Source organism: Magallana gigas, chromosome 3 (assembly GCF_963853765.1).
Source record: "Magallana gigas chromosome 3, xbMagGiga1.1, whole genome shotgun sequence".
Taxonomy (NCBI): Eukaryota; Metazoa; Mollusca; class Bivalvia; order Ostreida; family Ostreidae; genus Magallana; species Magallana gigas.
Genome location: NC_088855.1, coordinates 56194734 through 56207918, shown reverse-complemented (window position 1 = coordinate 56207918; position 13185 = coordinate 56194734). Strand labels below are relative to the sequence as shown.

The following is a 13185-nucleotide window of genomic DNA, read 5'->3' as shown; positions in this document are numbered from 1 at the left end:
AAAAATCCCAAATCATTAAAATCTGTTACACGTTTCCAAAAAGTAGGGTCATTTCCTGTTTATCGTTGTAGTAACATATATAGATATGCAGGTAAACGATGAACTCAGAGTACACAATTGACACCTGATTGATAATAATGAAATGAATGTAGCTATGTATAGACATAAAATCAAAGACTAAAATCCAATTGTCAAGGTTCACAAACGTAATTATATTTTTTCATAGATACTAATTGGTGTAAGAAATAAAGCCATCTTTTCTTTTTTGTATGGATGTGTTTGAACATTAACACGTGATTATGTATACTAGATTTCTGTTCTGATGTTCAACCAACGAATATATTGTAATATTCTTTTTATGATATTTTATTTTGTTGACTTTTTTTCATTACCTCATAAAATGTGTTTCCAACTTTGATTTTTGACACATTTTTCTATTTTGTTCCCTGTACTTTCATTTCATTTCACACCTCTCATTTCTGCAGTGTATGCAAGAGAGGGATTAATATAAGCCCTATCAAGGCCGTAACTACCATTGAGCAAGTGAGGCAAATGCCTCACTGAAAATTTTGAGATTTATTTCTTTTTATTATGTTAAAAGGCCTTTGAAGTTTCATTTTTTTTTTAATTTGTACTTTTAACTAATGAATTTTTTCAAGCATTAGTTCCCATTTCGGATATCGAACACTCCACTGTAGGTGTGTTTGATCATTTCGTCATTTATGCATAGTGTATAATGACGTATAATGAAAATATGGATCTGTGTTTGAAAACAGGATCTTGTAGAAAGTCAAGTGATTCTGTTCCAGATAAAGGTTGGTGTTGATATTTATGATACATGTACCATTGAGTCAACTGAAACCTAGATAGATCAACATTTTATACTTAATACATATGTCATTGTGTCCATTAGGTCTAACATATTGCGTAATTGAACTTGGCCTTTAGCCTAGGGCTTTAGTTTCCTCCAGATGTACTGATCGTATCTTTTATATTCTCAAGAGGTTTGATGAGACTGGACATAGAAAAATTGGTCAGCTACAGTTCGATAACCAGTAATAAAAATTATACATCATGTAAAATTTTTCTAACTGCTTATCGAACATCACTTAAAAAACAATACAATTTGAAAAATAAACACAGAAAAACATTAAAGTGTAATCTTTATCTTTGCGAAAACCCAGGAACTTCCGGGGGGCCCCTTGGTCCCCCCACCAGGGCGCTGCCCTGGACCCGCTAATGTCCGGAACTAGGCGGTCCCCAGACCCCTCGCCTCACTAAAAATATAGGTCTAGTTACGGTCTTGCCTATGGCTTGTTTCCCGATCTTACAATTGTAATTATCATTATGTTAATGTATTTGAATCTATAATGAATAAATATTGTTAAAACTAATTGGAAATGAAACGCACAAATTCACCACGCAATGTAAATTATTAATTAATCCCAATTATTAAATGAATTTATTTTATAGGAATATCTATTACCAGAAATATCCAAAGATTCTGTAAAGAAAACCAAGGAAAACTTTTCATGAAAAAATGTCTCGCAGGAGAACAATGTCGTTATTGTAATGTCATACATGTACATGTAGTTGGAAAATCATGCAAGGATATTTACACAACCATTCACACATGCGCACTGATCAGCAACCACACCCACACAGACCAGTTTAACCACTCTCACGCCTGGAAACAACAATAGTTCCAACGCATCACGTAACACGAAACAATTCGACTCCGAAAATCACGTGGAATCAAAGCATTTCACAACCAAGAAAAATCAATGTAAACAAAATGACATCGTATGAATGAATGGATGAAAAAAATGTTACTAATCACTACTATCACTAATACCTATTAATAAAAACTTGTGATTTTAACCTAGGACATATTCATGTATTTACAAGACAACATTCACACTGTAAATTTTGTATGAGAAAGCGCGCATAACCAGCTTTTTGTAAATAACTTCTACAGAGTCTATTTTTAACCGAGTATAAGAAATAAGATTAGCAATTAAGAAATTTCTTGCACGAAGTTTTTCATCTACATCAATTATTTTAATGTCTAAAAAAGTTAAAACATTTACCATACTGATTACCTAGAGGATCGTCTCATTAGTTACATTTGTTATGGTGGTTTTTTGTTGTTTTATTTTTATGCCATTTCGACAAATTCTTTGTAAATTTTGAATATCTGCCTCGAATATGCGCAAGCGGGTATTATTATTTCCTCAGCTCAATTCATAGCTGTCGTAAGCGCTATTTAGCAGTTTCCACAATCACCCCTGCTAAATGTTATTGTCATTTAAATTTTAGACCACGTGGTTTTATTTGACCCTTTCAGTTTCGCAGTAAAAATCATGCCTCGTGTTTATAGTCTTTTTCATAGAATCTAGGTATTTGTAAATCAAATGGTTTATATCTCCGCTAGTTAAGGGTTTCCGATACACTACGCTTCTCATAAACATGGAGGTTTATTGATTTTAAACTTTATCTTCATTAATTGCTGGATAAAATGTGTTCTAGAAATAAATGTGACAATACAAAAAAATAGTTTGTGTCTGCTGTTGCAACAGTTAATATGCCTTAATAGAGATCCCTCATAGGATTAATTTTCGATCCGCGCCTGAACTAGTAATAGCATCAATAGTGCATCAATAGTGAAACAGACTATGCTATTTATAATGCAGAATGTTCCTTGAAAATGGCTCGATATACTAAGTTTTAATTCAAAACAAATACCCATTCATTTTTTAAAAAAGCATTGGTAATGCATCAAACATGGCTATGATTCAGAACTTATATTTTCAACCACGTGTAGAGTGGTAAAGACGGACAATAACTCTGTTCTGAATATCATTTAAATGACATAAAGCAAAATTGCACAAAAATCAAATGAACACCTTCCAATTGTATGTTTCAAAATTGTTAAAAACGTTGTAACTTAATTTCTTTTTTAGCCTTGAGTATGATTATATATTTTTGATTCTAAAGACAATGGATTGAAATTAATTTTTACATATTAATATTAAGTCATTCTTTTCTGTTTTTGAGAAAATATTTCAAATAAATAATTTCAGGGGTGTTTCGTACTACTTTAAATGACAATGACATTCGTAGGGGTGGTTCAGCTTGGATAAAATAAAGTGAACGACAATGTCAACGGACATGCAAGTCTCATTCAATGTCTATTGGTCTTAAGCAAATTGTTGCTCAGTTATTTTCTTCATATTCTTTTCTTTCTCGTAAACGCCATGAACCAATTGAGGAATAAAGACAAAATAGATGATGTGCACAAAAATGTACTAATTTGTTGTCATCTAAAATGAATGATAATCGGGTTTTTTTTAAAAAGACTTTCACCATTATAGAATTTAGACTAATATATTAATTATATAACAGAAAATAAGATCAAAGTGTAACGGACTGCTCATCACTATCCACAATGTTAACTTTTTGGAGTTTGCCTTACAACTTTATCTAATATAAAAGGCAGGTTAAAGTTAATTTAATTTGGAGTCATTAAATTAAGTTAGGACCAATTTTGATTTAGTACCAGGTATCAATCATTCCAAGGTTCCTGGTGATGTACAAGTAATTTCGTTGATTCTTTTCTATGTATAACGAATAAAGCTTCCCAATTCGCCGTTGATGTTGTGGGCGAGTTGTATCCATGAAGTCGACGAAAATTAAGCCACCGCAAACTCCAAAGTAATTCTAAAAATGTGAATCAAATAGAGGAGGTGATATTTTACGAAATCAAATATGTACTTGTTTTGTAATTCGAGTTCATTTCTTTGAGTAACTAAAGTAATCTCTAGCAAAATTTCCACCAGTTGGTTGCCTTAAAGGTATGATAGGTAAAGAACGAGCTTTCTTCTTTACTTCTCTTGTAATTAGTTTCTCTGTATATAAAATTGATGAGAAAGTTTTCAGCAAAGGTTATTGTATATCGTCGGAAATTGTTCTACCATAATTTTGAAATCAAATTTTGCACGCTCTAGAGCAGTGTAAAACTTAAACTTTGAAATGACAACAGAATAGAAATTCACTCACTCAGGTGACTGGTCAACTTCTGTTTTAATTTTAATAGATCAGTTATATAAATTCCCTAGTAAGTGACTCCCTTTTTTACAAAGAACTTGACGTTTGACTGCATAATCAACGGCACAGGAATGACGTCAAACAGCAGACATTTGTTAACATCAGAACCTGATGTCGTGAAAGCAAATGCCATGCACCCACCTACACGAATACAGAGGCGCGCACATGTTTTCAGATCCACAACTTTGACGTTGCCAATAGTAAGTGTCCCTGGTAATGGCGCCCTCTTGTTTTCAGTTAACCGAAAATATCCATCAGATTTCCCGCTTTGTTCCCACCGGAAGTGATCTTTGAGATCTCTCCAATTTTTTTCGTTCACCAAGTGGCTCATTGTTATGATCTTGTATTTTGAAGCTGAATCCGGATTCACAGTTTCACATCGAATTCTTGATTTCTCATTTTCCCGTACAAAATTGACTGAAAACATAAAAAGAGAATTTTTTAACAAACTGTATGTTATACACTTCTTTGCTTTTAGAATTATCGTGTTCGTTGTATCTAACTAATTTTGTGTGATGTGAGGTACGGCCCTCAGTAAATTCACCAAAAAATTATATCGGAATGTTTATTTTATTATGCATGACTGTACTATTGGTTTTTGTACTCTCATACATGTATAATCCCTTTTCATCCATTTGGAATATAAAACAACCAGATGGGAGTTGTCAATCATTATCTATGGTAAGCTTAGGGGTACATTTTCTAAAAGCAATTCCCGTGGACTTTTAGCCTCGCCCCACATTTCAAAGCATTTTAAAAAATACAAACGCTTCATTACATGTAGGTTCATTTTCTTCTTCACATGATAAATGCATTTTGTCAAAATGTATCTATAGGTGAAAGGAGAAAATTTACCTCAATGTGCCCATGTTTAACTGTATAAAAGAAGTTATAAACTGATGTGGTTTACATGGTGTGGACTCGATTAAAGCTGACATGAATTCATAAATACGCATTACTTCCCTTTTATCTCCGACTACCGCCATATTAGTTGTCGATTTCTATTGTTCTGCTCATCGCTACACACACCCTATATAAGGCCGAGAGCCCTCGTCATGCTTCACCCCATTCAGGAATTTCACACACCCGAAGACATTACCTTGGACGAAAAAACTTGTAAAAACGCGTTTTGAACAAAAATAATATGACAACCACTTCACTGGCAATATATATCCAATAAACGACGAAACAAGACAGACTGAAATCCAGGCGCAGATACTTCAGAATCCTCGATAATTGTAGACCGTTTTCCTGTGTATGTTATAACATCGCACATGCGCAAACCACACACCGTGGCAGATAGAGCAATGTCAATTATCGCATGGATTTTATAAACGGGGAGTTTTTGTAGGAACGGATAGAAACGTTGTTACTTTCTTGGATTTACTATCATTTATCTACTGTGTTGGATGTAGTGTCGCCGGGGTTTTCAAGAAGATGCAGACGTTATGCACTCTGTATGAACGACACACGTGTTCGATGTGCATGCGAAGTAAGGCAGCACTATCTGTGCAAAATAATACAGATACCTTGGATACCTTGGACATCAAAAAATAAATATACTTTGTATTTCATTGATTGTTGTTTTCTTTATTCTTTATTACTACATTTTACTACATGCACAATGTGTAGTTCATGCATTTAGAAGTCCGTGCAACGTGAATGCCTCGATCGGAAAGCAACCGACCGTAACTTTCTCAACCGGTGTATATACCCCAGTGGCGGTAGAGGAGCGATCAAAACTAATATGGCGACCAAATGCTTTTATGAATTCATGTCAGCTTTAACCTTTCATAAAGTTACAAGTCTTAATCTTCATCCATGCGAATGCATTATTTGTACGTTTCGCGTTTTATTCTAACAGACGTTATTTCTGTTCGCTAAGTTTCCCTTCAATAGTGAGATTGAGGCGATAATTCTTTTTATTTGAAAAATATCAATATCAAGGTAGATTTTATTTCAACTTATAAAGGGCCGTTGACATATATTACGGGATCATCAAGATAATTTCTCATTCAAGCAAATAACTATTACTTAGTATTATTGATGACATACTTATAATACACATCTTTTGATAATAGATTCCTGTGTCATAGAATTCCACTTGATACGTAATGTAGAAACTGTTACCTTGATATCCAAGGTTCCACTGCTCTGGAAGACAAAACTTCTGCGTGGCTATGATGTCTTTTGTATTAAGTGTGTGTGTAAATATCTGGAGACAAGAAATGAAGCCTTCAAACTGCTGGTCACCCTCGGAGTTAGGTGGGTCAGTGTTTCCTAGAAACAACTGACCGGTCGCCGGAAGTGAGACCTCGTCTTGAAATTCGTCGTCCTCGTCTACGACCCTCTCTCCATTAACGTAAACAGTGATCCGACCTGTCTTGTACGCTCTCTGAAAGATCACGTGGGTCCACGTGTCGGGGACAGCAATCCCATCAGCCACCACGATCCCTGCCGGAATGTCGTACTCATCACGGAACGAAATGACCGCAAAACCCTCGAATGGATCAAAGACGACTCGAATTTTCTCTGCAGAGTCTGAATTGTACTGAAGAAGGGTTCCTTTTGGTTTGCCTGAGGATTTGATGTACATGGAAATTGCGAGGTCTCGAAATGAGTTTTGTTCGTTTAACAGTACCGACAGATATGGGGTTGTAGGGCTCTCTATTCTTATAGCTTGATACGGAATATTAACTGCATTGTCTCCGAATTGAAAACAGTGATTTCCCGGCTTCTGCATGCTAGGACCTTGCGAGAGAACTTCTAGCAATCCTGACTTGTCCCCCAAAGGCCATTGAAACAACGGGCTGGGAGCTGTCTCTGCCACAATGTCTTCAATAAAAGTTTATATGTATTGCTTTTATTATGAATTTACAAATTTGTATAAATGCACATACATGGACTAGTAAATGATAATGATTCCGTTTTACTCAAACCTTTGAAGTATATTAAGGTATACGTTTACTCAGAATGAAAAAAAATTCCACTGATTATAATGAAAAACCATCTATTGTGTGTTAAAGACCTATCATGGGAGTGCTATTTTTTAATTTAAAAAAGTCGGTTAATGGCCTACTTTTTGAGATAATGGTCATTGAATATTTTTTGGAAATTTAAGAAAAGTCCCTAAAAATTTTACACTATGATTGAAATTTTCTTAATTGTGAAAATAATACAAATTGCTAAACACTTTTAAAAATGAAATACAGTTTATGAATGGCAGTGACACTCAACAGACACAAAACAATAAGTTTTCATTCACAATTTTTTTTTAATATTCCAGTCCGAATTTCCTCTATTAGTTTTCAAATTCCTACCCTTTTTTATTTAATTTTACAGAAAACTGAATGATGATAATACTAAAACATTAATAGCATTAAACTAGGTATATTGACCTTACTCTGCAGGCATAAAAGTTATATGAGGTCAATGATCAAAATTTTGAGATATGGTGTCTTTTATTGTTTTTAGGCATTTTTCAATATTGTTGTATTGTGTGCCATTCGAATATCTTAACGAAAAAGGGAGATAAAACCAACAGAAAATATGCAAAATTATGTTAACTAACTAATAAAATCTTAACTTTGAATATTTCAGAACTACCAAACATATTTCAGTGAAAAACAAAATCTGAAAATTTTTGTCCGAATTTCCTCTGGTTTGCTAAAAGTCCAACTTTGCTTAAGCCTAATTCCATAATATAGTAAAAATATTGAATGGTTTGTCAATAATAATTCATTTCATAAATACTTTTAGTGGTTAGAACAAATTTTATTCATGAAATTGAACTTTATAACAATCCGAATTTGAGAACTCAAACCCTGAGTAAACAACGTCCTTAAGTGAACTTCTAACCTATATTATATATTTACTATTGCCTACCTAAAAGAGCAAAATAACAAATCCACCAGTGCATCCTGCAAAGTCTGTTCTTTGTTTTGGAGGAAGCTGAGTTTTGGATGAAGCTGAGCGTTCACTTTATTATAAAGCTTTGAACAACAAATATCGTCAGTTTAGCAACATTCCAGCCAGCATTACCCAAAGAGGATTGGGACTCAAGGAGACAGGGAAACAGACCGTTCTTCCCTGCCGCATTCTTAAGGAATTATTTGATTGATGATAAACCGTGATTTGATCAATCGGAATAAAACAATAATGTACATTGTAGAATGTTAAGATTTTCTTAATATAAAATAAAGAGAAACGTAAACTGTGTTGATTTGTAATTTCTAAAAAAAAAAACCAAAAAAAATCCAAAATGTGGCACTAGTCTGTAAATAATATCTATAATTTGAACTTTAGCTTGATGGTTCTTTCATACACCCACGATGTACGGTATTATTACTGAGTATTAGGCATTCGCTATCAGTACTGGTCTACTTACACGTACAATGTAGTTCCCAGAGCGACGCACTGGCCCATTCCTGGTTCTTATCTCTATAGTTGACAGAGTTCTATCACGATGGAATCCAGTCCAGTTTTTGTAGCCTGTGTGTAAGGTTTTTTTTATCTTCTGAATGCGTTAAAAAGTATTTCAAATTGTATGCTGTCTGATCGACTATTGTCTTTAAAACTGGCCTCTGTACATAGGTAGATCAGAAATACATAGATTACATTATAAGTTTATACTTCATTCAAATTAATTGTAAAAATTTAAGTTTTACACTAATCTATTTTTAGAGGATTTTTTAGTCGCCCATCTCTAAAATATACATGTATTTGATCTTATTAGGAAGAAGAGCTCTTAATTATGATTTAGTAATTAAGGATAACATTGAAGTTGTGAAGCTAAAATGTTTGAAACTTTCCTACACTAAATGACAGTTTATGTTTTAAAAAAATAACATATCTATTAAGGAGTGAATTCAATATTTATTAGTTTTATACGATATGCAAGGGTTTGGGGCAGTTCACGTTCATAATGAAGCGTAAATTGTTCCAAACCATTTTATATCGTAAACAACTTATAAATTAATTATTTGTAGATTTAAAAAAAACAGCCATAAGACCTTTAAAATGACATTTCAAACGCAACGTCAGGCGGATTGATACGTTTTAGACGTTAGTCTTAGTATGATGTTGGCAACATACTATACGATGGAAATTTTTTTTTAACCAATCAGAAATCACGTTACAACCAGAAATAAATTATAACTATTTAAGTAGATATGAATATGGATAATTTGATGACCATACAGCCTCCTGTGACTTATCTGTAGACAATGCTATATCCTCTGGTTTTCTTTGTTCAGGCTGATCCTGTCCGCCCTAGGGGTCAGGTCGGACCACCATTGCCCCGCCCTGTTTGACGTTTATGACAGGGACCACCGGGACGGTCTCAGTTTTGACGAATTCAAGGGCATTTTTATACCAACATTTGATACCGAGTTTCCAGGTATAATAATGTCTCAATAATCTAAGTTTGTTATAACTACGATATCATGGATAGAGACTCAATACGGTTCAAAAATTCTTAGTCCGGGAACGCTTAGTATTTCTGTATACCGTAATCTTCGGTCTGTTTGTTGGAAATGTATTGTTCCAAGTGTAGTAGTGTAATTTTTGTCTTTAGCCGATGGACAAGTGTCACGTGACGAGATGATCAACGGCTGGAGAACCGGGCACTGTGACATCCAGGACAGGACCGCCGGTCTGCTGATCTTCATGGAATCGGACGTTGACCGAGACATGGTTGTCACGGGTACCGACTTAAACAACATATTCCAGGAGTTTGATCACGGTGAGAACGGGCTCTTAGACTTATGCAATTCTAAGATATATATATATGAGCATGTTGACTTCCTTAATTAATATTCCCACTAGTTTATTGTTTTGTTTTTCATTTTTTATTCCTGTCAGGAGTTACTTGCGCAGTTTTAGAAGCATTTTAATTTTTCTGAAAATATTCTGTTACAGACAGGAATCAACACCTCTCCGCCAGCGAGTTTAGGAGTGGCTGGAGTAACAGATACGGCAGGCATTCATTGCATTCCGTCGCCCATCACTGATACAAATAAACTTCTTTTCTTTTATGAGATTTCTTTTGGATTAGATATATGATATATGATATATTTGCTCAGCACAACACAACAAATATATATCAGTCTAGGAATTGAATTCGATATGAAAAGATAAAATCGGTATTCATCCTTAATCTTGATTTTATTTCAAATAATGTCCATATTTTTACTTGTACAACATGTATCTTAGATTTAATTCATTTAAGGTGGAATAACACAAAAAATTCACTCAAATTAACTGTAAATTATTTGATTATAAAAGATTTAATGGTAAAAAAACTGTAAATATATTAAATATTCGAAAAAATTTGCAGTTTGGGGATAAAAAATAAATATTTGAAAAAATTCAATTCAGTTAGTAAAAACAAGAGCCCATGCAGGATTCGAACTCGGATGTACGAATCACAAGGCCGACACGTTATCCACTCAGCTATGGAGTAAGTTACATGTTTCCGTCGATAAAATCCTTTCAATAAAATGAAAACTTTAAGTCATTTCGATCAGAGGTCAGCCATTGTGTGATGATGTGTATTCCACCTTAACTGAATAGTTCATCTTTGAAAATTTGAAGTTTGCACGTCAAAACGTTTATATCCGAATAAGACTTTGCATTAACGATATAATCTAAATAAGGGTTTGGATCTTTGTAAATTCAGAGGAAAAAAACTATCAAATCTAAATTTTGCATTAACAATAACGATTAATAAACATAAAAAATCACAACTCACGTATAAGGGTTCTTCAAAAAGGCCGCATACACTGTTGTAAAATACATACATGTTAAGTGTATTAAAATATTCATGATATAATTAATATATAAGGTATATTCAGTTCATTTCGTGATTATCTAATTTCGGAGTTTTTTCGCGATCACTTTGACATAGCAATATGCAGAAATTATATCCGGTATTGTTTGTTATTAGGAACTATTAAAATCACATATCTACCACATTTTCGCATATTTTATGCCACAAAAAAAACCCCGGATAATTATACATTGTAGCTATTCTGAAAGGTAAAGATAAGTCAGTCGTTAATTTGGCCTCGTGCGATATTCTTTTGACTTTTGTAACACTATCTTACTAGACTTGGTACAAACGATATTCTTTTAACTTTTGTAACACTATCTTATAAAACTAAGTACCAATGAAAGTACTTTCATCAGTTTGAGATGATTCACGGTTTGTTATTGTCATTTTTTCATCAGTGCAACAACCTTAATATATTGGCCTGCATCATTTGATAAATGACGCAAGAAGGGCCTTGAGCAAACCATAAATGGTTGTACTTTTATAATGCAAATTATCCCTAAATTGCCCTAGTTTTGGTGTCCCATCTTTAAATAAAGGTTTTTATTGTCTTACTAGGCCTTTTCCATTCATTCAAATCTTGAAACCTATTTGAATTAATCTGCCTGGAATAGAAAACCAAACTTGTACTGTTCTGTGTATAGTTAACGTTTCTTTTTGTAAATAAAAGATATAAAATCTAAATCAACATTTGTAACGTAAGGTCATGCATGGGTGAGGTTTATGCTACACTTAATGCAATTTTCATTTAATTTTGATCATTATAAACCGCCCTGACAGGAAATTCGTAGGTCTGTTTAATTGTTGTTTTTTAATGTAACTTTTCATTCGCGCAATGGACATAATTCTGTCTTGGAGACTATTTTGGATTATCCTCCATAAATCACACAGGCGTTGTTTCGTAACAAGGACAAGGGATTGTACTTGTTTGACAGGGTTTTTATATTCTACAGGGGATAGGCAAAACTCAAAGAAAAAAATATTATAAATCATTCACTGGATTGTTATCTATTCACTTAATATGCAAGTTTATTACAATGTTGCATTTAAGAGAATCAAAGGGGAAAATAAATATAAACAGTAAATTCAGATGGTCCTTTGGTGATTCAAACGGCTATGAATTGAATTAAGTTACGCTACTTGCATTGCAGATACAATAATAATAACAATGCCAACATTATATGCTCCGTGACGTTCAACCTGTTGAACATGGTTGGTGTGATACTGTAGTATAATATAGAAACAGCAAGACTGAAATCTACACGCCCTGTTTATCGATTGGTAAAACCTACAGCGACCTAAGAAAAATCACGGACTGCACGAAATATTCCTGATGATGTCCGACTCATAGTCCCATGGGAGACAATTTGGCTGTTTCTTTCAGCTGATATACTGATTAACATTATATCAGTAATTTAGTGAATTCTACTTACTTTTTACAATCAATTTATTGATTTGTTTAAATAAGATGTAAATATAAACAATAAAATGCTTTTTTGAATATTCTTGCGGGTTATGAAGGGGGCAACATTGCAGAAAAAAAGTTGATTTTTTTCTTCAATGTCGCCACTTTCATATCCCGCAAAAATCACCATAGATAGCATTTTATTTTTTAAATAAGCTCGACCTGAGTCCCCATGAATGCAACTACAACAAGCACTCTGAGAGTATTGCATAAGCAATACACGTCCCCTACCGGTTTGTGGAAATTGTGAAAACGATGCACTGTTATGCAGAATATCGAACCCGAACATTAAAAAATTGGAATATAAAAAATTAATTTTCTCGAAAATATGTCAACCAGACGCTACAAAAGTGTAAACTTGATCTGTAGTTTGACATTTTGAAGCTGTTCAGCAAATTTCATATTATTCCTCAAACGCATGAAGAAAAAAAGTGTGGAAAACTGAAGTGGGACAGACAGACGGACGGACTGACGGATGCAGAGGAAAGCTATAGTCCCCTCCGGTGAAAACCGGTAGGGGACTAATAACCTAGTCAGTTAGACGTTCACATGCATTGACACGGGTACAAAACTACAACTTCTACAAGAGTATGCAAAATGCCAACTCTACAGTCTGTCCCAAGATATTTTTGCCGCATATTTCTTAAATTATTCGATATTTATAAATACCTCTTGGTTCAGACGATGTTCATTCAATAGTGTGAAAAAATCCCAAGATTTCACCTTTCAAACGCCCCCTCTAGCTAGTCGGGTATCAATACACGGCTAAAAATTAAAAGTC

The 13185-nt window shown here is 33.9% G+C and overlaps 2 protein-coding genes across 2 annotated transcripts; one reads left to right on the top strand and one right to left on the bottom strand.

Moving 5' to 3' along the window:
* Window positions 1–4070: 4070 nt before the first annotated feature.
* On the bottom strand, window positions 4071–8249 carry LOC105335616 (uncharacterized). Its single transcript, XM_011439591.4, has 3 exons — window positions 7993–8249; window positions 6238–6942; window positions 4071–4524 (listed from the first exon to the last, which is right to left on the bottom strand). The coding sequence occupies exons 1-3, from the start codon at window positions 8024–8026 to the stop codon at window positions 4115–4117; spliced, it is 1149 nt and encodes a 382-aa protein (XP_011437893.3). The 5' UTR covers window positions 8027–8249; the 3' UTR covers window positions 4071–4114.
* Window positions 8250–8474: 225 nt separating this feature from the next.
* Window positions 8475–10142, top strand: LOC105335615 (uncharacterized). The gene is made up of 4 exons (XM_011439590.4): window positions 8475–8604; window positions 9363–9505; window positions 9683–9850; window positions 10027–10142. The coding sequence occupies exons 1-4, from the start codon at window positions 8573–8575 to the stop codon at window positions 10116–10118; spliced, it is 435 nt and encodes a 144-aa protein (XP_011437892.2). The 5' UTR covers window positions 8475–8572; the 3' UTR covers window positions 10119–10142.
* The last annotated feature ends 3043 nt before the right edge of the window (window positions 10143–13185 follow it).

Coding starts and splice junctions, on each gene's coding strand:
- LOC105335616 (XM_011439591.4), bottom strand. CDS start 8,026: ATGCACTGGTGGATTTGTTATTTTGCTCTTTTAG. Junction 6,943..7,992: donor TTGTTATTTTGCTCTTTTAG/GTAGGCAATAGT, acceptor CTTTTATTGAAG/ACATTGTGGCAGAGACAGCT. Junction 4,525..6,237: donor GTGGAACCTTGGATATCAAG/GTAACAGTTTCT, acceptor TTATGTTTTCAG/TCAATTTTGTACGGGAAAAT.
- LOC105335615 (XM_011439590.4), top strand. CDS start 8,573: ATGGAATCCAGTCCAGTTTTTGTAGCCTGTGT. Junction 8,605..9,362: donor CCAGTTTTTGTAGCCTGTGT/GTAAGGTTTTTT, acceptor TTCTTTGTTCAG/GCTGATCCTGTCCGCCCTAG. Junction 9,851..10,026: donor ATTCCAGGAGTTTGATCACG/GTGAGAACGGGC, acceptor ATTCTGTTACAG/ACAGGAATCAACACCTCTCC.